We start from the raw sequence: 26,861 nt of genomic DNA on the forward strand, positions 1-26,861 counted from the left end.
GTCCCACCTCCACCTCCAGAAGTCGGGAGTGACCTGGCGCGGGGCGAAGGCTGGGATTTGGGCTGTCAATGCCCCCCCCCCGTGGGCCTCTGGGGAGCCCGGGGGTAGCAGCACTGGAGGGAGCTCCCCGGGGCGGGCCCTGGCACGTGGGCCCCGTGGGACGGCTCAGCCGGGAAAAGGCGCTCTGCTCGGGAGCCTGCGGAGTGTCTGCAGGGTCCTCCCAGGCGCCAGAGCCCCCACGCTACTTTGCACAACGCGGGGCACCCGACTCCTGTCTCGGGGACTTGGCTTCCTCATCGTACAACGTGGGAAGGTGGGGATGTCGCGTCCCCTACGGCTCACGTCGGCTCTGAAAGGCACGTCAAGAGCAAAACCCGGTCTCCTGAGTGGGGTCGGGGGCCCATGTGCACATCCGTGTAGGCACCACACACCCAGAAGCAGGCAGATCCATTCACATACCATGTGGGGTTTTTTTTTTTTAAAGATTTGATTGATTGATGATTGATTGTATTATAGAGAGAGAGCACGAGCAGGGGGCAGAGGGGAGCCGCAGGCAGAGGGAGAGGGAGAAGCAGGCTCGATCCCAGGACCCCGGGGTCATGACCTGAGCCCACGGCCGACTCCTAACCGACTGAGCCTCCCAGGCGCTCCGCCACGCGATGTTTTGATCGAATGAATAATCCCCTTCCATCCTCCGAGGAGGGCAACTGAATGAAGAACCAGCTCCCGTTGCGTTCGGGGGAGACTGATCCCAGGGTTAGTAAAGCAAGGGGAGTTCACGCACATGCACGCCACACGCACACACGTCACAGCCCATCACACACACAACAGGCATGTGCACACGCACACACACCCCCATCACTCGTGCGTGAGACGCACACAGTACAGGGAGAGAAACTCTTTGTTCGACCCATGGCTCTTCTGACGTCCAGAATAGGGGGCCCTGGACGGCTCAGCCGGTTAAACGTCCGACTCTTGATTTTGGCTCAGGCCATGATCTCGGGGTCGTGAGATCGGGCCCCACATCAGGCTCTGGGCTGGGCGGTGGAGGGGGAGGGGAGTCTACTTGAGATTCCCTCTCTCCCCCGTCCCTCTGCTGCTCCCCTAGCCATGCTCACGGCTCTCTCTCTCTCTCTCTCTCTCGGATGAATAAATAAATCTAAAAAAAAAATTAAAAAAATAAAAAAATAAGGTCCAGACTAGGCCTCGATCTCCACTCTCCAGGGAAAACAGGTCATGGCTGAGAAACGAGATGCTCATTCTTAGCATTCGCGTCTCCCCGGGTCTAGGCCCTGCTGGATTAAGGGCTACGTAGTGAGCTTTCCAGGGCTGCTTGGCTGCACGTGAGGCACACAGACTCCGGAAGGCCCTCCTCTGGCCTTTCTCTAGCTCACGCTCCCGCCGACGAAGAGCCCCTCTGCACGGTTCCAAGCAAGGTTCCATGTCCTGCCAGGCTCCTAAAGGCTTTGTTTGGGGGCTGCTCCCTTTCAACCCCATTCGCCACGTAAATGCTCCAGAGCCAACCTCCAGGGGGTAAATCCACCCCTTCGGATCTGTGTTTTAAAAAAGCAAACAACAAAACCCTCGATTTTATTCTCTTCACAACCCTGAAACGGTCTGCACGACCACTGCTGCTCACCCTCCCCGGTCCCCGAGACGGTGCAGGGACGCTTCAGGCTACAGCTGTTCCCCACCGGCAGAGTCGGGCACGGACTCATCTGGGGCGAGCCTCTGCTGGATGCTGCCCAGGAGGAGGCCCCCAGTGGGCACCCGGCTGGGCCCTCCCCCGAGGGCATGTTCCGGAGCCGGGGGTGCAAGCTCCCGACTCCATCCTGGACTAAGCAGAGGGGACGCCTGAGGTGGTCAAGCTCTCCTCTCGGGTTTGGTGGCCGACCGAGGCCGAGCGTACCCGCGCTGAGAGCTGCGTCGTAGTCAGGGTCTCTGTGCCGAGCATCCCCGAGCGTGCTGGCCTCACTGTACCCAAGCCCCAGGCTCCTGCCGAGGAACAGGTCCGGGGGCCACCTCGCCCTGCACCACCCCGGACCCAAGCTGCCCCGCCAGCGGCTCCGTCTACTTGAATGATTGGCCACTTAGGCCATAGGTTGGCCCGAATCTACTGGGAGGATCAAGGGGGTCGTGGGTCCTGTAGCCACCTCTGTGATGTTTGGGATCCGCTGTCTTTTCGTCTTGCCTGTTGCTGGAGCCAGATTCTCAGGTGCGTTCGGAGCCGGGTGGATGGCAGGAGTGCACGAAGGAGCAGAGGCAAGCGGCACGCGGCTGTCCTAGAGGGCGGCCGCCACCGACACCAGGCCGCTGGGGACCTGAGGACCTCTATGGAAAGCCCCACATCGAGGTTTCTACATGTAATATCTTGGCTTATTTTTTATTTTTTTTTAGATTTATTTATTTATTTATTTATTTATTTATTTATTTATTTATGATAGACATAGAGAGAGAGAGAGAGAGGCAGAGACACAGGAGGAGGGAGAAGCAGGCTCCATGCAGGGAGCCCGATGTAGGACTCAATCCTGGGTCTCCAGGATCGCGCCCTGGGCCAAAGGCAGGCGCTAAACCGCTGAGCCACCCAGGGATCCCCAATATCCTGGCTTCTTAAATACAGGCACCTGCTTTAAAACTTGCAACACCGCGAGGACCACAGTCCCCTAATTCTGCAGACCGGGCCTGGACGGGGCAGCCCCTTTGGAAACCCGCGTCTTGGGGAAAGGATGTCTTGAGCTGTTCGCCCCCTGAATTAAGCAGGTTACGGGCTCTGGTGGGCTCCGCTGGGGAAACCCCTCACGGTATTTTAAAGGAATAAGACGTGGGCACAAACAACACACTTCTAGAAAAGAGACTTTTTGCCAGAAAAGACATCCTGGAATCTAAAAAAAAAAAAATCGTCATTTCATCACTGCAACAGACTAATGAATTACTGGAAACGTCTCACATTAGCGCAGCTAGCCACGGACACGTGGCACAAGATGTATATTCAACTTTGGGATAACACTGATAACTTCTCCCGGTCTCTGTACCATAAATTTTTAGAAATATATGACCGAGTGGTTTAATTAGTTCATTGTACCTATTTTTACACGAGCGCGTCCTTCATCATTCTGAGCCTGCCCTTTGCACTCCATCGGCCAAAGGAACCCTCGGCGTCCCGGGGACTTACTCCGGCACCGCCCGACCGGGGCCGGCACCCAGCGGCGCCTCTCCAGGAATAACAGGTGGATTCACATAATTCTCCTTGGAAACCCCTTCAGCGAGCTTTTAAGGGGCGTCCCATGCGTCCAACGCGCACGTTCGTGTGTGGCGTGTGCTAAACCTCCAAAAGCGTTTCGACTTTTAGGTTGGGTGACGGGATATTTTCCCGTATTTGCATCCTCCACTCGGTATTTATTTAGTCTTCCTACATGTCTTTACTTAGTTAATACCAGGAGAGATAAATATGGTGGTGCCTTTGCAGCGAAGCTTCAGTACATTAATATAAATTGTACACTAATTCCCCCAAAGCATATATATGTTGTAAACCTGAAGACTTTTCACACAGCTGCTTATTGCTAAACAGTGCCTTGTCCAGAAGGGGACAATCTGTGTCTCTAATTGCTGTCACTGAAGCCGAGATTCATTATGTGACTTTCCCATTAAAATGTGAGCATTAATTTGTATAATGAAATATCACCCACTGCAGTGTTCATTAGCCATGCCCTACTGTATACGGCACATTGTTAGCTACCTAGAAACTGTAGTTAATTTCACTAATGGATATTTCCCTACTTAGTGTTTGGTAGGAAATTTATACTGTAACATTACCTCTTAAACTTTTAAGGAAATTTAAATTCAATCAATTATTTTCAACAAAAGTTTGGGATGTCATTAAGGCAGGAACCGCAAGGTTGGGGGGACTGCGCAGGAATAAAATGGGCTTTTAGCTCATCTTAGAAATAGGAGAAAAATGATAGGATTCTAGTTCAAAACAAAAAGGAAAAAAAAATCATCTTTTGGGCAAGATCTTTTTTTTTTTTTTTCTTTTCCATCATTATTCAGGTGGCTGTTCCCCCACTAAGGACAACAATACATGTTCTCCTTTTAGGGGGAAGAAAATTGCGAAAAGCGCCCGTTTTAACCGATGTATTTTTGGGTAGTTGACACAAGCCTGCTTAACTTACCCAGAAGAGGAAACAGAGACGCGCACCCGGTTGGGCCCGCTGACCTCTCACCCCCACCCTCCTCTATCTACCAGTTGGTGCTTGGGACTTTCTTTGAAGATGAAACAGGCTCTTTTCTAACCGGCACCAGCACTTTATCATCTCCTGATGTGCGGAGGCATTCCACCCCCCATCCCACCCCATCCCGCCCCATCCCGCCCCATCCTGCGGCCTTCCACACCTCCGGGGGCCACGGTGGCCACTCCTCTGCCTCGCCGCCTCCCTGACCTCTCTGTGCGGATGGGGAAACTGAGGTACACGGGGTCGAGAGGCCTAGGCCCTAAGCCGTTCTGAGTTAGGGGTAAAGGAAGAGCCAGGGTGTACACTACTCCCCTTGGAAATCGCCGGGAGGCTGCGTCAACACACCGTGTGGGTGCAAGTCACTTCCCTTCCTCCCGCGGGTGATGGTGTGGACACACGCTGTCAGAGACATGCTGGATTAATTCCCCTAAAACAGGCCGAAAACATCCACCCAGGGAAAATAAAAATATTAAGTTAGCGCAGTGGTCAAGAGACGGGTCTGGGGTGCGCCCTAGGGTCGATGCTGGGCAACTGGAAGTGGGACCTTCATGTCTCTGGGTGGGACCCGGAGGGTTCATGAGGGAAGGCTCATGGGGGGGCGGCTCGGCACGGCCCAGCCCGCGGTGACACCGTTCCTACCACCCTGTCCCTCCTGGCTGCATTTTTCCACCGCCAGCCAGCGGCTAGCAGGCCGTGTAGACACGGCCTCGGTCAAGAGGCAAGCGGACTCCCGGCCCCTGCCCCTGGCGGGTACACATCCCTTTGGGGGCACCCCAGGACACACAGCGGGTCCTAGCGGGCCAGGGAAGCCCTGCCTGGGAACAAGCCTGCCAGCCGGAGCCCGCAGGGCACCCCGTCCAGTGGCTGCACCACGGAGGCGCCCGGCCTGTAGGGGTGAGCAGCGCTGGGGGGGCCCACGAGCCCACCCCAACCACAGCCAAGAGCCCTTGAAAACCACCTCTGGCTTCCCTGTGCAAATCCACTTTCATAAAGAGGTTCTCAACTCAGGGCCGGACCGGTGCATGCCGCACATCAAAACCAGATTAATAAACCACTCGCATAATTTGAGAGGGGAAAAAAAAAAAACTAATGAGATTTATTTTTAATTAGTCCCTGAACTTTCGTGCCTCCAAGTTTTCATGAGTGAGGTTGCTTATTACATTTCTCTACGATGGTCATTCCTGAGACAACAAGAGCCTCCCGGGGAACCCAGCACACAGGTGAGCCGCCCGAGGGGGCCCAGCCCGGGGTCCGGGGCCAACATGAGGGGTGTCACACCCGTCCGGGGCTCGTGGGGTGGGCGGGGGACACACCGTCGTCAGACTTTCAGAAGCCCATCAGCACTGGGCCCTGGGGGCGGGAGGGAGGGGTCTCCCCAAGCAGGGGCCGGACGAGGGGCCCAAGCGGGAAAGAAGGACGTGCACGTCCAGGCGGCCCGTCGCGAAATGAGTGTCCGGCCTCGGCAGGGGGCGGCTGAGGGGACATCCCTGGGACGGCTGGTTTTGTGTGTCTGCTGGGCCGTGGGGTCCCCAGACATTCACGCAAGCGTGTTTGGGAAGGTGTTTCTGGAGGAGGTGAGCGTGTGAATGGGTAGACTGGCAAAGCCCCTCGGCCCCCCCAGCGTGCGTGCATGGGGGGGGCTGCACAGAACAAAAGGCTGAGTGGGGGAGACTCTGCGCCCCTGCCCGTCTCCCAGCGGGGACATCCACCTTCACCTGCCTTGGGACGTGGGCCTGGACTGCGACGGGTGCCACGGGCTCCCGCGGGCGCTGCCTCGCCGACTGCCCGTCCTGGGGCGTCTCAGGAGCCCGCTCCTCGTCACGCATCTCCCTGCACGTATGATGCATCATTGTGTTATACGTAATAACATGTCACAGAGGCTTAGAATACACCATCCGCAGCATCCCTCTGGACACCCCGACCCATCCCCTCTCCTCCCTGAGCCTGCGCCGGGCTGGCTGCGGGTTCCGATCCTGGCACGCACGCTAGGACGTGTGATGGCAGCCTGGTGTGCCCGGGGCGGTGTCTGCAGCAGGGTAACGCGGTTCAGCCCGCCCCCCCCCACCCCCGCATGGGGGCGGCCCGTGGGCTGTGAGGGTCGTGGGGTCCTCCACGTGCCTCCCTCGGCCCCGCACGGATCTGGCTGCCGGGGGCGGGGGGCGGGGGGGTGCAGCAGAGACGGCGCAGCTCCCGCAGGCCCCCCCCAACGTCCCGGTGTCCAGCGCCGCCCGCCTGCGGCACCTGCTCAGCCCCTTCCTGATGAACAGGTGCAGGGGGGAGGAGGGCCGTACCCGAGTTAATGTAGTGGGGTTAAAAAAGGAAAGCGGTTTGTGTCCGCGGGTGTTCTACGGTCAGGACGGCTCGTAAAGATGGAGTAGGACGGGAGGGCGCAGCCGATGCGCCGCCTCGTATCCCGACCAATTAAAACATATTTATTACACGCTGGATTTTTAAATGTGCTCATACGGGTCCATTACCGGAAAAACTTCAAAAGGCGGTATTTGGGAAAACGTGGATTCCGCTGCAGGGACTGCGGTCCGCTGGCCGCGCGGGGAGGAGGGCGAGGCGGGACGGGACGGCCCCGGGCCCGAGCCCCCGCGCCCCCCGCTTATTAACAAATAACTTGATTCTGGTTTTCGAGTCCTCGTGTAATCTACACTCGAACATGGGCGTAATGGATGTTTATGCGGGTGATTTGGAACGAGTAACACTTTCTGTTCCATTCAGACGCACGCCTATAAGCATTTTCCAAGTTCTTTGTTCTTTGATAAAAAGGAAATTGATCTTTATCTGGTTACCATTCTGCCTTCTAAACACTCCAAATGCTGTTTCCGACGGGGGGGGGGGGGGGGGGCTGGTGGTGTGATGTTTCCATGGCTTCTTTCATTTTCTCCCTTATTCTGGGAAGTTTCCGGAACGCCTCGTCTTGCTTCTCTCATGTCTCCGAAGACCACTGGCCGCCAGCCTCAGAAGTTTGTGAATCAGAGGAAGCAGAAATTTGGGGGGCAGCGGGGGCGGGGGGGGGGTGGGGGAGCGGGTAGGGAAATGCCGTTTCTCAAGCTTTAAAAGTCCGAAAAGCAGGACCCATTTGCTTCCGCCCATGTCCGGCAGGACTCCCGCCAGGTTTGGTCCTAATTTACCTGAAATATTTACATGTGCTGATGGGCCGGCCGACGGGAGGGAGTTGGGCCCCACGGGGCCGGGGGGCGCACGGTCCCTTTCTTTCTGGCAGGGCAGGGCAGGGCAGGGCAGACCACGCGGCGGGGAGCCACCCCCCGAGGAAAGCCTGGCCCCGGGGCCTCGGGACCCTCTGCAGGAAGGCTGCTGTCACAGGTCCGCCCGGCCGGGGGCCACACTCCTGCACACACCCCAAGCACGGGCGCCCCACTGGACGGCCTCCCGCCTCCTGGCAGCTGTGCCCCTTCCTGCCCCAGCGGCCACCACAACCCCGGGGACCCCAAGGGACCCCAGGGGAGGAAAGTGGACATGCGTGATCCGAGAAGGCCCGCCCTCTGAGCTGTCTCGTCCCGAGCCCCGTCGCTGGGGAGGCCTCGCTGAGAAGGGGACTGTGGTGCCAGACTCTGAAAACGAAGCAGCCACCCCGTGTACGTGTCCGGCGGCAAAGCACGAAGACCCCTCGCAGAGGGAGCACCTGGGGAACAGGGTCCTCCACCTGCAACCACAGCCCGGCAGCCGACCTGCGGCCTCCCACGGGGTTGCGTGTGCAGGCTGCCTTCCCAAAGGGCCCTACAGGGGCTTGTCCCCTCCTCCGGGCCCCCTGGCACAGTCCAGAGATCCCGGGAAGAAGGTCGCTCACGTATTCTCTCCTCTGTTGTGACACGCAAGCTTTCAGACGCATCTCTGGCGTCCCTGCTACCTGTAAGGTGCCCCGGTGGGTCCCCTGGGTTCCAGAAATGACAGCCATCGAGCACACGGACAGGTTTGCTGCCCTCACATTCGACGTGGGGAGACGAACAGCGCACGGGGAAATGAACAACGGAAGTGAACAAGACAACTCCAGGAAGCGCTAAGTCTAGGAGGAGAATAAACAAGGGGGATAGTGTAGACCGGGTGATCAGACGAGGTCTCTCCAAAGAGCTCACGCGTAGGCCGAGCCCCAGTGACCACCTGGAGGAAGAGCCATCGCAGGCGGAGGGCACGGTAGGTACAAAGGCCCTGCGGCAGGCGCTGGCCCTCTGCACTGGGGGAGCCAGGAGGCGGCCATGGGGTTGGAGGGAGATGGTGAGGATGAAAACGGAGCAAGACGGGTCAGAGCCTCAAGGAGTGATGGAACCAGGTGCACAGTTTCAGAAGATCCCCTTTGCCCTGGATGACTCTGTGACAGACGTGCCCCGGGGCAGGGAGGGACGATGGTGATGCTGAACCGCGGCCCAGGCCGTGAGTAAAGACGGCAGCCCAGGGCCCACCGCCACCTGTTCTCAGGGCTCCTCTCGGCGTCAGGGAGATTTGCGGGCACCAGGTGAGGTTCCAGGTGTGGGCCTCCTTCTCTTTAACCGCACGCTGCACACGAGGCCCGCGTGCACTAAATATCCTGCACAACCCCGAGCTTTATTGATTCCTTGGGAAATAGACCACAATTATTTTTGAAAATAGATGGCATATTTGTCTATCCTCTGAAGCAGCTCATACTCCAATAGATAAAGTGTCAGGAGAAAAATCAAAGAAAATGGAGGTGTCCATATCTCAGATAGATTTTTTTTTTTTTTTTGTATTGGCAATGTGCAAACAACTAGCAGAAAAGCTAAAGAAGAAAAAGAAAAAAAACGACCGGGGGACAAAGCAGATAGACCTCCCCCCACCAAAAAAAAAAAAAAAAAAAAATTTAAAAAGCCTCATTTCAAGCGATGAGATGGAAACAGGAGAACTGACCGCAGCAGCCCACCAGCCACTTCATGTCTTTGGGTAAGGGCACCTCGATTCTTGTTCGGAGCAGGCCCGGTGGAGAGCCCGGGGTGCAGGCAGGTGACCCCCAGTGGGGAAGGTCGGAAGGAGGCTGCTCCACTCCCTTCCACGCTCAGAGTCCGAGAGCCGGGCCCTCGGGCTTGGCACCTGCTAGGCCCCCGGTCAAGGTGGGGGCATGAGGGGTCCCGCTCAGCATGCACCTGAGCCGTGGGGGCACCTGCCGTGCAAGGACGCTGCTCGGGAGGCTGGCCGCGGAGCCGAGAGCCGGGGCGCAGGGCCCCTCGTCCCCGCGGTGCTGTCCTTGAGGCCCGTGGCGGGCGTGGGGGTGCCGGTGGCCACACGGAGGGGGGGACTGGGGGGGAGGACCTGGCCGGGAGCACGGCCCCGCTCCACGCTGCGCGCCCGGCCGCGCGTCTCACCTGTGTGTATCCGCAGGTGCACCTTTAGGTGGTGGGATGTCCGGAAGGTCTTCCCGCAGTACGGGCAGTCCTTCATGGCCGAGCCCAGGCTCCTGTCGCGAAGCAGCGCGGGCTGCTGGACGCCGGCAGCTCTCCCCGCCTCCTCGCCGATGTCTGCAGCGGAGGAGAAACGTTCTCACATCACTTCAGCACGTCAGAAGCTGTTCGCACCAAAACTGCTAACACCACACAAAGTTAAACATGTCAATACCACACCTGTCTATTTCATTCTTTAAATTTGACAGAATGCTGACAATTCATGTATTTTCTTGTTATTCTCTTAAATTATTTCATCTTTCCCATCATCATTTTAAGCGGCATATGGTACCTTTATATTGAACTGAATTAAACCAGAAAAGAAACAGCTGTGTCAGCAGCTGGTTAGATTTCTTCTTTTGCTTAGCTCCTATTAAATATTTCTTTTTTCCAAAAGTTTAGAAATGTTGGTGTTTGTTGAATCTGATTAATTTGTAATACGGACTAGCTGGAGAGCTCGCTATAGGCTCGAGATCACATTTGCATTATATCTAGCAACAGATGAAAAAAAAAAAAAAAAAAAAAAGACGTGTCTCGGCCGAGTCCCGAAGACATGCAGACATACAGCTATTTTGGGACAGGAAAGACAATTATCCACAACTGATCATTTCTTCCTTGTAGAGCCTGGTATCCATCGCTGGCTGCTGTAATCTTATGAAAGGGAGAAGAAAAAGTATGGAAATGCGATTCCACAATTAGCCCGTGATAAACATATAGTGACATATTCAAAGTCATGTGCAGAAACTCAGCTGCAAAACTCCCATAAACTTCGGGGAGAGCAGTTAAATCTTTGTGCAGCGACTTGAGAACTTCCCCTGTAAAGTATCAATACAAATTTTCCTTCCTGCTGTTATTTGTTATGTAACCCAAACCATTAGAAAATGGAATAAAATTTACATACGGCTGCCTTCTGCACAGAAATGATGGGACATAATAGTAAATAAAACCGTGAAAATATCTGGTGGTTGGAGGATATGTTACTGCAACACCCGAGGCCCGACATCACGCTGCCGGGGCGGCGACATCCAGGGAGCGGGGCAGGGGCCGGGGATCTGCGTCACTCAGGACCGGAGGCCCCAGAGCCCTTTCCTCTGCACCCCCTGGGGTCCCCGGTGCAGCCCCCAGCCCACCCCGGGGCCCCGTTAGATCCACTAGGACAACAAGGGGACCTTCCGAGATAATAAGCAGACATGTGGGTTCTGCAGAGAGCGGAATAAACAAGATTTGTACCTTCCAAGCAACGGAAAATGCAAATTGCCTCTAGTCCACAACATCCGTTCCCGGTGTTCTCTGCTAACAGCCAAAAGGGACAAGCTTCCAGGCCACGCACAAGACGGGGGCAATCGCACTTCATTCCTATTTGGAAGTTTGCTCCAAGCCACCGTGCAGACCCTGGGCTGCACGCATCCTCTCTGCGTTTGGGCTGACGCACGGCGATCGCGCCCCCCTGCGAAAGCCCCTCGAAGGCTCACTTCTGATCCCATTCTCTCCAGCTCCTCCAACCACCCTCGGAAGGGCCGTTCAAAGGGTTTAATAGTCTTGCATTTATTTATTTATTTATTTATTTATTTATTTATTTATTTTGCCCTCATAATGTTGCACAGGTAGGAGGAAACGGGTCCGCCGGCATCTAGAACTCAACCCCCCCCACCCCACCCCCGCCGGAACCAGCTTTCTGGTCGTCCTCAGGAACGTGGCAAGGTGGCTACTGAGTCAGGGCGGGCAGGCACAGGAGGGTGTCGCCACTCTGCAGCAAACAGATGCCCCCTTGCAGTCACAGTGGGGCACCTCCATGGCCCCCAGGTGGACTCCACCGGGGGCTGCTGCCACCAGGTCGCGGACAGCCCCGGAGAACAGAGGCCAGAGGCCAAGCTCAACTCCACCACGTCCTAGGCTTACACAGCTGGGGATGCCACCTCCTACCCACCCTCTCACCCCAAACGTGTTGCATGTGTCCCCTCAGCTTTCCTGTGATGGGATCCTGAGGCCAGCCTACCCTCACAAAGAGCCGGATTAAAACCCTGCCAAGTGCTCCCTGCAACAGAGTGAAGATTCCTTATTTAAGTTAGGAGGCCCACAGCTGTCGGTTTGATTTATAAGAAAAACTAAATGCCCCGGATGTTGGCTTCAGGACAGAGGTAGTAGGGAGGTGAGGGCTCTAGACACTAAATTCCATGCAAAGGGACTCCCAGGTGGCTCCACGGTTGAGCATCTGCCTTTGGCCCAGGGTGTGATCCTGGAGTCCTGGGATCGAGTCCCACATCCTGGGACTCCCTGCATGGAGCCTGCTTCTCCCTCTGCCTGTGTTTCTGCCTCTCTCTCTGTGTCTCATGAATAAATAAATAAAATCTTTAAAAATAAATAAATTAATTAATTAATTCCATGCAAAGGCCCGCGTTGCACGATCGGCACGTGAGCCCCCTCCCCAACGTCTTCCTCCAACGGAGCCCACCGTGAGCAGCGGAAAGACGGAGCCGACGAGGAGAGTGGGAGGGGGAGACCGTGGAGGACACACTTCTACTGTGGCTTCTGGTGAGTCCTTGTCCAGGGCCTGGAGAAGGCCCGTGTGCCACTCTGGAAGGTTCTACGGAAGCCGAGGATGAGCGGTGCCTCACTCTATGTCAGTCTAAGTGATGGCCTGTATCTGTTTCCCTTTTATCTTTTCTCCCTTGGACATGTGTGGCCCAATAAGAAGAATAAATTTGTAAGATAAACAGCTTTCTTTGCAGATTTTAGAGTCTAATCTTCGCTTTATGCAGAAATGGTGTTGTTTTATTTTGTTTTGTTCCGTTTTGTTTTTTTGGACGGCCAGGAGGCCCATGGCATTCGCTGTTAGACTAATCCAACTAGAAAAACAAACTCTGAGCTACGATGAAGGGGAGTTGTGGGTGGTCCCAGGAAGTGTCCAGAGCGGCTGGACGCCAAGGACGGCGGCGGTGGGGGGAGCCGGGCCGCACGGCAGGGCCCGTGGGTGAGCGGTGGGGGACATCGGAGCCTGCGTGGGCAGGGGCGAGCACGGCGAGCCAAAGTCGGTCCAGCCACGCCGGGAAGCCAAGGGCAACGACGCGGCTACTCTCGGACGCCTTCTCTACCCGGAGTCCGGGAGCACGGGTGGCGGTCCCTCTGCAGGACTCGCCAGGGGGCGTCCCCACCCAGGCTCTGCTGAGGGCCCCATGGAGCCCGCCGGGGATGCAACCCCAGGCCCGGTCACAAGGACCAGCCTTCCCGGCCTCTCCGGCCTCTCCAGGAAACAGGAAGAAAGGAAGAAGCATCGTAAAAGTCACAGCCATCATCCTTCCTGAGCCTGCTTGTGGATCAGTTCCAGCTTTTTGAAAAAAAAAAAAAAAAAAAATGTCCTTTTCCTACAAGCTGCACTATTTCTTTCTCCTGATCAGACACTTGCTCTACGTGGTTTGGGTGGAGGAGGGCGGATGTGTGCCCGGAGGTCAGCCCCAGGCCCATCGTGGGCTCCTCCTTGCTCACCCATGGAGCAAAGCCGGTCAGTCCTGGTAGCTGCTAGGAGCGGGGGCGGCCCCAGGAGCGGGGCATCTGGCCGCAGGCTGGGTGGGTTCCGAGCCTCCCGCGATGCGGAAAAGGTGGAGAAATAACTCCTAGGACCCCTGTCTCTTTTCTTGACTCTGTGAACTATGAGATCTAGTCTCTACGAGTCCATGTCTCGCAGGGCTGTTCCAGGGGGACACAGGCTGCATGTATGACCCCTCCAGAGTCTCAGCTTCGGACACGTGGATGGTTCACTTGTCCCCAACACCCTGCAAGCTTTCTCCTGTCCCTACGAGCAGAGATTGGTTTGCTAAAGAGGAGGGGATGGACCTCATCACGGCAAGCTGTGCGTCAAGTATATGCTATTTGGGGGCGAGGGGTCCTAGGACAAGACCTCCCTGCTTTGGCCATCTCCGGGTCACAAGCCATGCCTTCCACGTTTCCACGTGCTGCTGCTAACCCTAAGGCGGGCCCGGCATTCACAGGGGAGGGGAGGAGGGAGGAGAGAGGAGGACCCAGGGGGATGAGAAATGGCCCCGATCCTCTTAGGAGCCTCAAACTCAACCGAACCACAAACTGGCAGCCCTGGACAAAGAATCAAATGCTTAGGAAGACAAACAACGTTTCAGAAGGTAAAGCCCAAACACACGCAACGTACTGTCAGCCACTGTCCGAATCCATCCTTGAAGCTGGCTACCTGCTGCACACGAGTAGGACTGAATTTATGGAGCCTCATTAGACACTTAACCTTATCTATCATCTATCTATCAGCTATCAATCATCTATCATCTTTCTATCTATATCTATCACCTATCAACTATCTATCAATCATCTATCATCTATCATCTATCAATTATCACCTATTTATCATCTATCGATCATCTATCTATCTTCTATTGATCATCTATCCATCATCTATCTATCATCTATTGATCATCTATTTATCTATCTTCTATCATCTATCATCTATCTATCATCTATCAATCATCTATCTATCCATCATCTATCATCTATTGATCATCTATTTATCTATCTTCTATCATCTATCAATCATCTATTTATCTATCATCTATCGATCATCTATCCATCATCTATCTATCATCTATCATCTATCAATCATCTATTTATCTATCTTCTATCATCTATCATCTATCTATCATCTATCGATCATCTATCTATCCATCATCTATCATCTATCATCTATCACCTATCTATCATCTATCAATCATCTATCTATCATCTATCGATCATCTATCTATCCATCATCTATCATCTATCATCAATCATCTATTTATCTATCTTCTATCATCTATCATCTATTTATCTATCATCTATCGATCATCTATCTAACCATCATCTATCTATCATCTATCGATCATCTATTTATCTATCTTCTATCATCTATCTATCATCTATCATCTATTTATCTATCATCTATCTATCATCTATCTATCTATTTATCTATCTATCTATCTATCTATCTATCTATCTATCTATCTATCATCTATTTCTCTATCATCTATCATCTATCTGTCATCTATCTTTCTATCTATATCTGGAATGTAAAAACTTATATTAATGAAATAAATTGGTGTTTTAAGGGGAGATCTCCCCTCCACCCGGTGATCTTTAAACATTGAGCTTCCACGGTGCGTACTTAAAACAGGCTTGTTTGCCAAGAAGGCTGACCTGGAGAGTCAGGAGGCAGCATGTTTTCCTTCTGGGTTCCTAACCCGGCCTGTCCTAAGTAAAGCGCTTCACCCCCACCGCCTGCCCTGGTTCCATCTGGCCCAGAGGACGGCACCCCTGACCCTTCCCCTCTGGCTCCTGGAGTCCTGCAGCGCCAGAAGAGCTCCAAACCCACCCCAGGCTGTCTTCACCCACTGGCCTCTTTGGGGCCTTCATTCACCCAGCCAAGCCTCAGGCTGAGCCAAATAAGGAACCAGGGATGGTCTTAGAGAGCCGGGAGGAGAAGACAATGAAAGAGACAGGGCTCCTAAGTCTCTCACGTGCCCCTGACCTTCCCCAGCCTCATTTGCACCAAGCTGAGACCAAGGACAAATCCTGGCCAGTGGCCGGAGGCGACACGGAGGAAGGACGGTGCACGGCCGCCTCCCCCTGGACCCCTCACCACGGTGACCTTGAAACACATGGGTGGGGGCGGCAAAATCACAAACCAGAGGATGGCGGGTCGCCGAGACTCCAGGTGGTCGGCAGCCGCCCCACGCCAGACTTTGCATGGAAGAGGAAAGAGAGCCACGGAGATCCGCAGGGGGAGGCCTCGCCTGCCCTGGTCCCGCAGGCAGTCCCACGGACAACCGGAACGAGGCCGGGAACAAGAGCCAGGGAGACCAAAAAGGACAGAGGGAAGCCCGACAAATGAGAGCAGAGAGGGTTCCTCTCAAAGCGTGCATGTGTGACTGTCCTCGCTCCATCCTGCCAAGGCGGCCTCACCCTTCACCTGCCCAGAAGTATATTTTGCAAACATTTCCGTTAAAAAAATTTTTTTTTTAAACTCTGCTGCTGCTGCTGATGATGATGCTGAGTCCACGCGGCAATGGGAGAGTTAGCCCAGCAGCCTCAGCTGGGTGGGGTAGGTGTTGGGATCCCTGAGCCCTTACTACTTTATGGCATAAAATGCCGCGGCGTTTTAATTTCTGGGGAACTTCTTGTGTAGCAGAAAATGCATTTTCCCAGGTGAGTTGTGCAGTTAATTCTGAGTGTCTGCCTTGTGCAAAGAGCATCTCAAAAGCACGGCTCTCACTTCATCAATGAAGAAGAAAACTACGCGGGGAGTCGAAGGGGTGAGCAGAACACCGAAAAATTGCATCTTTCTTAATTTCCTTGCCCGCAGATAACCACCGCTTTACACTCTTTCCAGGAAATAGCTAACACCTTAGAGAAAGGTCCGAAGGAATGTGTACTTCCTCTCAAAAGCTTCACGCTTCCCCTTATTTTGAAAACTTTAAAATTAACAGAAGCCGGATAAAACAACGATGACCGGGGGGGGGGGGGGGCGGCGGGGGGGTAGAGACTCCTGGTTCGGCGAAGACTTTTTATTTTAAAAAACGACTTTGCCAATTAGTAGTACGCGCAAAAATTATAACATTCCCGTAAATAATCCCACTTAACTCTTGGGAGACAAAAATCGTGTCCCGAGTCCGTATGAGTCTGGTGTCTCGGGTTCATCGAAGCTCCCTGTTATGATGCCATATATAGTCATGTTAGACAGTGAGGCATGAATATGGATTGGCCAAAGTATTTGTTTAAATAGAGAGCTATTTTAGAAAAGGATGTCCACTTGTGCAAGGCCGCAGCCAGTTCCCGTTGGGCCCTCAGGACCAGGGCCCGGGGCCAGGCTCCCCGGCAAGCCCGGCGCTCGCTCGTGAGCCAGACTCCGTGCGTGGAGGTGGAGAGGGGAAGAGAGACCATGTTCTCCATCGCTTCCTTTTCTCACCTTCGACCCACACACGGAGCCCCGTTTGCTTTTGGCGAGGTAGGGTTTCCGGAATTGGGGAAATAGGATCATTAAAAGGGCTAAAATTCGGAGAGGAGAAAAAAATATATATAAGATACTGGGATCTCAAATAGCTTCTCTAAAGCAACGTTTTGATGAGTTAAGTGAAAATGAATCAGAAACACATGGATTACATTTCCCTTAAAATACACAAGGGCTTCAGAATCGGGCACCGCGGGCCAAGTGCGTCCTGGGTTCACGGCGTCCAGAGCCCTCTCTCCAGGGTCCGCGGGGGAGCGTGCGGGACAGCCCGACCAGGGATCGGGCCACCGGTGGGCTCTGTCCCCGACAGCACCCTGCGCAAGCCGCCACGCGGCCTGCTCCCTGCCCTCGGGCCGCAGGCTCTGGTCCAGTGAGCGGCAGCCACCCAGGACAGGGCCTGTGGGGCGAGGGCGTCTGCAGGCTCCGGTGCCCTCCGGTCCCCTCCGGCCGGCTCAGGAGGCAGGTGCACCGGCCAGGCGGAGCGGGGAGGCCGCGGGGGGACAGCCCCAGCCCCGCCGCTCTGTAGCGGGGCCCCCACGGTGACAGCCCCTCGCGCTCTGCTCCCCTCGGGTGCTCCGGCCCGCGCCCACCTGCGCTTCTGCCTTCCCTCTGGCCCCAGAGCCCACGCGGAGATAGCCTTCAGGCTTCAGTCCCCAAGCCACCTTCTGCCACCACGCTGGCCGCAGGCCCCCGCACCCTTTCCCCGGTCGGTTCCCTCGCAGCACCTACGTCTCACCGCTGCAAACTCACAGCCCCACATATAGTCGGTCCCCCACGCCCTGCCCGAGCCCGGGCGTCACACCAGGGTAGGCCCTTGGCCGCCGCGTGGCCTTGTAGCTCCGCACGGGGCAGGCACCCAGCTTGGAGCAGGAGCGCCATGCGTCCTTTTTGCTTCATGACACATTTCCAACAAATAGAGGAATCGAAGGAGGCAAGCAAGTGGAGATTCAGAGGCCAAGATCAGTCCTGACTAAGGAGGGAAGTTGCCTCCAGCAGCCTGGGAGGAACCAGCCCGGGGCACCAGCAAAACACCAGAAAGGCACCCCCTTCCCCCAAGGGCTCAGCACCTTCAGGGTTGGAGTGTGCGGGAGGCCAGGAAGGCTTCCTGGAGGAGGTGGCCAGCGGGGTGGGGTGCAGGGGATCCCCAGCTCCATCCCCCATCCCCATCCACGGGGAAGGAACCACAAACATTCACGTAGAATCAGCAAGGCCACGACGAGTACACTCTTCTGCTTGGTGGCTCTTGGGGGGGAAAGCGGACTTTTTAGAAGATGGAGTCAAGTGCCCACTTTCCAGCTTTCAAAGGAAGATCCAGCTGGCGTGAGAAGGACCTAAAGAGACCTTCGTCGATAGAAGAACACGGTGAAACCAATAGTTTAAAAGTAATCTGCGCCCCAATTACCGCCGTAAGCATCGCGAAATATTTGTTACGCCTTCCTTTTTTCCGTCATTTAAATTAAGTACCCCTTCCTTAAAAAAAAAAAAAAAAAAAACTATAGAAGCCTCTACTTTCAGTAAAGCATAAATTCCCAAAAGATTTCATCATAATTTATTTTCTTTAAAAAAAAAAACAACTATAGCTTTTAAGATCCTCTTAAGATAATTTACAGCCCCCTCATTTATTTATGGGGGGGGGGGCAGGGTGTTGGGGGTGGGGAAAGGACTGGAGACGGCTTTGAGGACCGGGCGTGTTTCAAGGAGTTCTTACCTACGTGACACCCAGCACAGGCTGGACTGGTCCTTTTTTTTTTTTTTCTTTCTTTCTTTTTTTTTTTTTTAAAATGCACTTGGTCAGTGGCCATAACTTGTGGGGCCGCGCGAGTTTCCTCGGGGGACTCGAGCACGCGGAAAGGAGAAGGCGTGATTCGGAGATAACGTCTCCCCTGGAGACATGTTTTGCCATATTCTTTTTTAAACAAAGAAGACATCTTAAGCACCTTGCAATATCTTTCATTTAATCGTTGGCAGAAGGCAAGTCCCTGATGAACGCTGGCCTGTGTCTTTCTCTTTAACCAGCTGAGTGATCCAAGCTTTTAATATAGCCGTTCCAATTATTGTAAAAGTCATCTAGTACCTTATAACCACAAATATTGACAGTTTATTGCACAACACATTCCTGACATTTGAAGGTCACACCATACATAATACATACTCTTTTATAAAAGTGTCTGGAACAAAGAGATACATGATAAGCAATTACCTCTCCCGGCTCGTATGTATGTACGGTTCCGGGCCGACTTGAGGTTGCTTCGGAGGCACATGCACCATTTTAAATAATCTATTAAGGCGGCATGGAGGCATTCGTGATGGATAATTATGAAATGGCTCGTGGACACGCCGCCGTCGGATTGGCTGGCCGGGGCGTGGGGCCCGGGCGAGCCTCCTCCTCCTCCCCTTTGCCGCGGAGAGCCCTGCCTCACTCCACACTCGGCTTTCCCTCCCAAAAGCCACCAAGCAGAACAGAGTCACAATATGTTCTTGTTTTTCAGACCGGCCCGCACGCAGCTCAAAGGAATTTTAAAAATCCACCAGGCCTGCTTCAGAGGTGCCCCCCGCCGGCCCTGGCCTCCCGAAGTGACCACAGGTCTGGTCGCACGGCCACCGGGCCGCTCGGGCCCCCCACCCACCCCCGGGGATGCTGGTGGCAGCCACATGGAGGGGGGGGACACGGACGCGGCTGCAGGGCCCAGGGGAAAACCAGAGCGAGGACGGTGCTGCTCCAAACCGCAGTGACCAGGCAAGGCCGTGGGGACCTGCAGGGGAGCACTCCACGCACGAAGGTGCCGCGCACCGCCCCCCGCTCCGTCTTGTCCCCCTGGGTCCTTCCCGGCCCAAGTCTGATAGAAACGCTCCGGTCGTACATTAAGCAGAAATCGCAGTCCAGAGGGTTTCAAGTCAAAACCAAGCTCCGGCCATTCTTAGGAGCGTGGGTCTGGGCGAAATCACACAAAACCTCTCTGAGGTTCGGTTTCCTTATCTGCAAAATGGGGAAGGGGCTGGGGGCAGGCGCGAGGATTCAGAGCGTGGCGCCCGGTGGTGCGGGACATGCTCCAACTAACGGCAGTTTTTAGCAGGAATGTTGCTGGGGGGGATGGCACGGTGGGGACGGCGGAGACGTGCGGCTCCGGGGCCCTGCCCTCCCCGCTCTGGCCCCGGGCTGTGGAGCCAGGCGCAGGCCACAAGGTCCCCAGGGACGGGCCCGTGCCCCTTTCCTGAGAGGTCCAGGGTGGGGCGGCTTCTCCAAAGCTCTGAACACCCAGGCATTTCTCCCAAGTTAACGGCGAAAAGCAATTCAGTGTGCAGTTGAGCTTCGCATAGATGACGATCTTTAATCACCGATGAAGCGGCAGGTCATTAGAACCTACACTAGCCTCCCTTCCAAACCATAGCAGTGGCTGTTGTCAGAAGAAAACAAAAAACAACAACAAAACGAAAAAATATACACACACACACACACACACACGTATATATGCATATACATACAAATACATACGTGTTTTTTTTTTTAGAACTGTATTAGAATAAATAATCGGCAAATTCTCAAGATAATCAAAAGGGCTTCTTGCGAGAGTGGTTTTATTTTGATTCCCAGAACGAACGCCCTGAAATTTAAGACACGGGACCAAAATGATTTCTACAGAGATGACGTGTTTATTAGCATTAAATCCCGGGGAAGAGGGCCTTCCTTATAAAGACACATTTTTGCATCTGAAAAGCATGCACATCAGAACGTGTGTGTTTCTTTAAGAAGCTATTCTGTTTTGGAGGGTAGCGGGTAGGATAGGGCATCACGTGACCAGGAGGTTGCTATGGTAAATATGCATTTTTTATTGAAGAGTAAACAGTGGCAGAAAACAAGTGTCAACTGCCAGCCCTGAAGTTACTGCCATTTCTGAGCTGCACCGACTTATCGAGCCCTTTCGATGTGACGACCTTTATCGGGGAAAAACGTTATCATTGAATCAAAAATCAAAAAAAAATTTTTTTTGAATGCATCCTGAACCTTTGAAAAGCTTGCGGTAATAATTACTTTAGATGACATGTAAAAATTAGCAAAAAAAAAAAAAAAATAGGAAAGAAAGAAAAGCTGTTCAGTGCTCTGCTCATCGGGGCGCACAGATCTTTCCGGAGGTCTGCTGTCCAGCTGGTGGGTCTGCAAAGGGCAAACCCTTCGGCCGGGGGGTTCCGGCCTCGAGCAGAGGGACCCACGGCCCAGGGACCCCGCCGCCCATTGTCTTGGTCATCCCGGGCGAAACAAAGCCAGAGGTGATGCCCTGGGGAACGGCCGTCCCTGTCCAGCGTCCCCCCCCCCCGGCCCCCCGCAAGCCGCTGGAAGGCCGTGGACGTCTGCAAATGTGGCTATGGCACTTTCTGCAAAGTTTTCCCTGTTTTCCTCCTCGTAGGAACGGGGAAGAGCCTGACAGTTCTTGACCGGCCGCTGTGCTTGCGTCTGACACCCGACGGGTGACCTTGGCAGCCCCGATCGGGCCGCGTTACGCAGCTCGCAGAGCCCCCGTCGCGTCCTGAGCGGGCCCTCCACGGCTCTTCCGGCCGGGGCAGCGCCTGGACTCTGTTCCTCTCGGACACCAGCTTTCCTTCCAGCCCGTGCCTTGCGGGGAACAAGACCCTGATTCCTCCTCCTCCGCATCTGGCACCTAGTAGGTGACACATCGCCATGCACCCACCCCTGCTACGTGTGCGTGACGGATACGTGAAGAAACGCGTGGCCCTAGCTCCAGGCAGGACTTGGCTTCCCGGGTAGCGGCTTCTAACGGGAAGGTCAAGTCTGCTCACTCGTCCTTTGATCACAGATAAAAGTATCAAGTGTTGGCAAATTTCTCAAAGGGAACTTTCCAGACTCTGGGAATCCTGCAGACGAGTCCAAAGGAATCTTGACCAGGGGCAAGGAACAGACCCGGCAGGAGGAGTGTGTCCTCCGAAGGGCCCCCCACCCCGGGAAGGAGGGGGTCGGGGAGAGGGGAAGGGGGCGCAGCGGGCCGCCCCCCCCCCCCCCAGCGTGTGCAGAGACCGCCCGGCCGCCCGACGGGGCTGCAGCACCTCCGACGCTGACGTTTGCTGGACTCCAAGATCCGAGTTCCGTTCTCAGCTCCGCGATTCGTGAGCTTTCGTTTCCTTGTTTGCACGACGAGCTAACTGGGTAATGGCACTTATCCCGGAGGAATCGGAGCGTCTCGTCAAAGAGTGGGGTCTGCGAGGCCTCCGCCCGCCTTGAATCCTGCAGGGGGACCGACCCCGGCAGGGCAGGAAAGTCGCCGGCTGCCACTCCCGGCGCCGTGTTTGCGGGTGTTTCCCTGGCCTTGCCCGGCCTCCAAACAACCGTTGGCAAAGTGGGACTAGGGGCGCCTACTTTGCCATCTCTTGTGAAACCAAATGAGATCATACGAGGAAAAGAAAAAGAAAAAAAGTCATAGGTGGATTCTGAACTAACAGTCGCCTCTCCCCAACCCGGATCCCAAATACTCACAGCACAGAAACCCAGGAGAAGCACAGGGAGCGGTCCATACGGCGGGATCACCGTGGGAGCCCTTCAAACGGCCGGCCCGGCCCCCGGGACTTCCCAGGAGGACGCTCATTGCCCACCTGGGAGGATCATTTCCCGAGTGCCAAGTGCCTCCAGCCCCTGATGGGGGGGGGGGTCCATGGACGAGGCCCCATCACGCCCACATTTTCTAGTTCCTATGCCAGAGCCTATTTGGCACCTGTCCTCAAGGCACTGCCCAGATGTGACATGTGGATTCGCTCCAAGTGTCCCTTTGGGGTGAGCAGTGGGGGGAGGGCGGGAGGAGGACCCCCAGGAAGGTGGAGGATTGGGATGACGGGGATAGAGGAGCACCCAGTGTTTGGGCCGCACGGGCCTCCCCACCCTGGGCTCCGTCCGTCCACGGGGTGGCCGGTATTCAGGGCCGCGGGCAGCTGCCTCTAAACGTCTCTGCCCTATGTGCCCAGTGCAGCCCACAGACCCTCTGACCAGCGGGGCGCTGCCCTGGGGAAGTCCACCCCGACACGGAGAAAGAATTTCGAGCTGTCCTTTGGGCCCAGCGCAGGGACCTGGGACTGGTCTCTGAGCTACGATCTGGGCTGGAAACGTCCCTCGACGATGCTCAGGGGCCACGGAGACGCCAGCCCCACCCGGGCCTGCTCTGGATCCGTCGGGAAGGGGAGGGCAGCCCCAGAACATCTCGAGACTCCCGAGCCCGATGGCCCTCGGAGGTCACCACATGCGGGCCCACGCGCCGGCCCCGCTTCCTCAAACACAAACCCCGGAACCGCAGGCCCACTGCTTCCCTCCGATCTTGGTTAATCAGATCTGGTTCATCTGGTTAATTCTTGACGGTTCAGCCCCAAGGTCGTTTCCTTGGGGAGATGTCCTCTGGCCTCCCCAGCGCCCCAGGTCAGGACGCCCACAATCCCAACCAGAGTCAGGGACTTGTCCACGTGCGTGATGCCTGCCTAATTTCTGACTCCCCCACCACCCCGCGCCCCCGTGACGGTCGACCCTTGAAAGGCCGGGGGCGGGGCGGGCTTTCCCACCTCGATGTCTCCGGGCACAGAGCAGGTGCTCAGTAGGTCCTGAGCATCGCGTCAAGGGAGCAAGCTGGTCGCTTCCTTACGTGCTTCCCGGGCCTGCCCTGCAGGGCACTGAGCACAGGTGCAGGCTGGGGGGGGTGCTCTCCCCCAGGGTGCAGGCCCTCGAGGGTCTGGCCCCAGTGCAGCCCCCGTCCCTGCTCCCTCGGCCGCCATCAGCCCAGCCCCTCCTCCGGGGCACCGGGCACCTGCCCCAGGCTCCCCTCGAGACGGGGCTCGCTCACCAGGCCCCCCCCAGCCCACTGGCTACTCCAGACTGTTCACCCTGGTGCTCGCCTGCCCCCGCCAGCACCCAACACCCGTCCACGCAGACCCCAGCCACCCAGTATCGTTGTGCAGCACAAGGAGCCCTGTGTCGGGGGAGGGGTGTGGCGGCAGGTGGGCACGACCCCGGCGACAGGGCGTTGGGGGCACACGCGGCATCTCAGGCCATCCGTTCTCCCGCTGACTCTCGGGCCGGAGGCGACAGTCTGCCCGGACACATGTTCCCAGCACGTGCATCCTGCACGCACTACCTCCCGTCCGTGAGGTGCTCCCTGGACGCTCCCGGGCCCCGCAGGGGCTCCCAGCCTCCCACCCCCACCTGTCTGCCTCCCGCTCCCGGACTCCCTGCTGGGCTCGCCCCCCTCACCCCAGCGGATCTTGGGTCCGTCTGCTTTCCCGCGGATCCCCAGCCTCCGGCCAGGTGCCTGGCACCCAGTGGGCGCTTGATATTTTCGGGATTAATCCCGACGGTTTGACAAGGGCGACGCCACTTTGCCGGATGGGATCCCGGCGACCCCTCCTTCGCCTTCCGTGTTCCCTTCGGAGGCTCTTCCGACAGGGACACTGAAGGTGCTGCTGCGTTCACGACGCGCCTGGTCCTGGGATGCTAACCTCCATCCCGCGACCGAGAGACACAACCGCGTGCGACAAGGTTACTCAAGACTCCTGCCCCTTATCCGCTGACTTCTCCTGGGGGGAAAATCGTGCAGGAATACATTTCCTCATCTGTATGTTAAAGCACGGTTATAATCCACCTATCGTGATTGCAATTTTGGGAATCAAAACGGAGATCCAAACAGCAGTGTGATCTACATTTTAGCCACATATATTATAATAAATTAAGTCAAAGAAAGAGCTGTGCGGTAACTCTCGCTCTCGTCCTTTAAAGGCCCGTAAGAAGGGCGAAGCCGCCCAAGGGCCACCGCTGCCCCGCAGCCTGGCAGGGGAGGTTCCGGAGCCGGGTGACAGGTGACAGCGGTACCCAGGCCTGCACGCTCGGAGCACCGGCTTCATCAGGCTGCACACCCTGGGTTCCCAGCCGCGGTGAGGCTGCCAGCCATCCTTGGCCAGGGGCGAGCAGAAGCTTCTGGAAAGAAGCAGGCAGGGTCGGGGACACGATGGTGCCAGAGCTGGGGACGGGGACCCAGAGACACACAGGACACAGTGCCCACGACCTTAATGACCCCGGCCCAGGTCCTATGGGTGCCGGGGCCTCTGCCTCACGTGGGGACAGCCTTCAAGCGTCCCTACTTAGAGTTTTCACTGGCTACATTTCAACACGCTTGGATCTGGGGCATGGGACCTGTAGCCTGCTTGGAGCTGCTGCAGGAAATCGTTCCTTCCCATCTGTAGGGTCTGCAGGGTCCACAGGGTCTGCAGGGTCCAGAGAGTCCACAGGGTCCGCAGGGTCCACAGGCTCCACAGGGTCTGCAGAGTCCACAGGGTCCACAGGGTCCGCAGGGTCTGCAGGGTCTGCAGGGTCTGCAGGGTCCAGAGAGTCCACTGGGTCCACAGGGTCTGCAGGGTCCACAGGGTCCACAGGGTCTGCAGGGTCCGCAGGGTCCACAGGGTCCGCAGGGTCTGCAGGGTCCAGAGAGTCCACAGGGTCTGCAGGGTCCGCAGGGTCCAGAGAGTCCACAGGGTCCACAGGGTCCGCAGGGTCTGCAGGGTCCAGAGAGTCCACAGGGTCTGCAAGGTCTGAAGGGTCCACAGGGTCCACAGGGTCCGCAGGGTCCAGAGAGTCCACAGGGTCCACAGGGTCTGCAGGGTCCACAAGGTCCACAGGGTCTGCAGGGTCCGCAGGGTCCACAGGGTCCGCAGGGTCTGCAGGGTCTGCAGGGTCCAGAGAGTTCACAGGGTCTGCAGGGTCCGCAGGGTCCACAGGGTCCGCAGGGTCTGCAGGGTCTGCAGGGTCCAGAGAGTCCACAGGGTCCGCAGGGTCCGCAGGGTCCAGAGAGTCCACAGGGTCCGCAGGGTCCGCAGGGTCCACAGGGTCTGCAGGGTCCACAGGGTCCAGAGAGTCCACAGGGTCCGCAGGGTCCACAGGCCAGGGGAGCAGCAGCTGCTGGGCTGGGCGGGGTCACCTCGGGCCCCAGGCCCTTGCCTCCCGCTCGTACCTGGCTGCCCCCGCCCTGCGGCTGCCAGACACCCCTTCCACCTCTAAAGACGGCCTCCGTAACCTCCGTTGGGCAAATAAGGAAGAAGCCCGCAGCCTAATTCCTGTAATCACGACGGGTCTATTATTTCAAAGCCAGCCGTGATTGTGGGGTCAGGTGCTCAGAGGGAGAGGGACAGAAACGTACTTTAAAGTGATAGCAAATATCCTTTGATTCTTTGCTATGATACCAAATTGCATCCAGAGACGCCGAAATGCACGCTCGCGACCATAGTCGAATTTCAAAGAGGCCTCAGCAGGAAGGGCAGTGATGAGAGAGAGAGAGAGAGAGAGAAGGAGCGAGCGGGGGGGGGCGGGGGCTGCGACGTTTAAAGACCACGTCCCGGGATGGACGGGGCGGCCGGCCGGAGCCCAGGGGACGCTGGCACTCGCGGTGCCGCCCTGCCAGCCCGGAGGCCTCGTGCCCCCGCCCCCGCCGCTCAGGGCCTCCTCCCTGCCTCGTGCCCAGCCCCGGCCTCCCCGCGCACCCCCAGCCCCAGCCCCGCTTCTGGACCCTCCTACGGCAATGGCAGGTGCTCCGGCCTGCTCTCCCAGTCCTCTGCGTTTGGATGCCCGCCTGCTTCCCAAGAGCACCTGCCGGTCCCGTCATCACCCACAAAGCCCAGCGAAGGGCTGGCCCACGGAGCCACTCAATAAACCCACGGTGGGTGACCTTTCCATTGTGGAAGACGCCGCTTTTATCTCCTCCAGGGCGTTCTTTGCGGGGCTTCCTTAAGGAGAAAAGCAGATCCGGCCAAGGAGCTGACACGGCCGACCTTCCGGCCTCGTTTCTCGCTGCGTCGGGGCCCCCGCATTTGCCCGCAGGAGCATCACTGCGCCAGGCAGCCTGCGTTCCGGGGGCCTGCTCTGTGCTGGGCGGGGGGCGGGGACAGGGCGGGGGAAGCACGGGGCGGCCGCGGGGTGCACAGGTCTCCCTCCGGGCCTCGCTCGCCCGGGACACGCAGGGCACAGCAAACAGGTGGCAGGGCCTGCTTTCCCCGGCTGCCCTTGCCCCTCTGGGGGTAAATCCCAGCCCCGTGTCGTGTCTCACCGGGACCCTCTCTGAATGTTCCCCTTTGACTCCCGGGGTTCACTTCAAGGAGCAGGAGGCCGGGCGGGCGGTTCCAGGCCACCTGCCGTCCGCCGTCCACCACTCACCTGTGGCTGTGGGGCTGAGCCCCAGGGAGCCC

General features: G+C 56.6%; 1 protein-coding gene across 14 annotated transcripts in view; it reads right to left on the bottom strand.

Moving 5' to 3' along the window:
• Window positions 1–26,861, bottom strand: part of ZNF536 (zinc finger protein 536) — a 430,505-nt gene that overhangs the window by 153,668 nt on the left and 249,976 nt on the right. For 13 of the 14 annotated variants that reach the window (XR_012010084.1, XM_072782920.1, XM_072782891.1 and 10 more), the window contains one exon: window positions 9,572–9,724. The exons of the other annotated variant lie outside the window; for it this stretch is intronic. Coding sequence is in view for 12 of the 13 variants with exons in the window: in XM_072782920.1 (XP_072639021.1) it covers window positions 9,572–9,724 (153 nt within the window). In the remaining variant the exon portion in view is untranslated. The remainder of the gene's footprint in view (window positions 1–9,571; window positions 9,725–26,861) is intronic. 14 annotated transcript variants of the gene reach the window in all.

The sequence above is a fragment of the Canis lupus genome, chromosome 1, assembly GCF_048164855.1.
Source record: "Canis lupus baileyi chromosome 1, mCanLup2.hap1, whole genome shotgun sequence".
Lineage (NCBI taxonomy): Eukaryota > Metazoa > Chordata > Mammalia > Carnivora > Canidae > Canis > Canis lupus.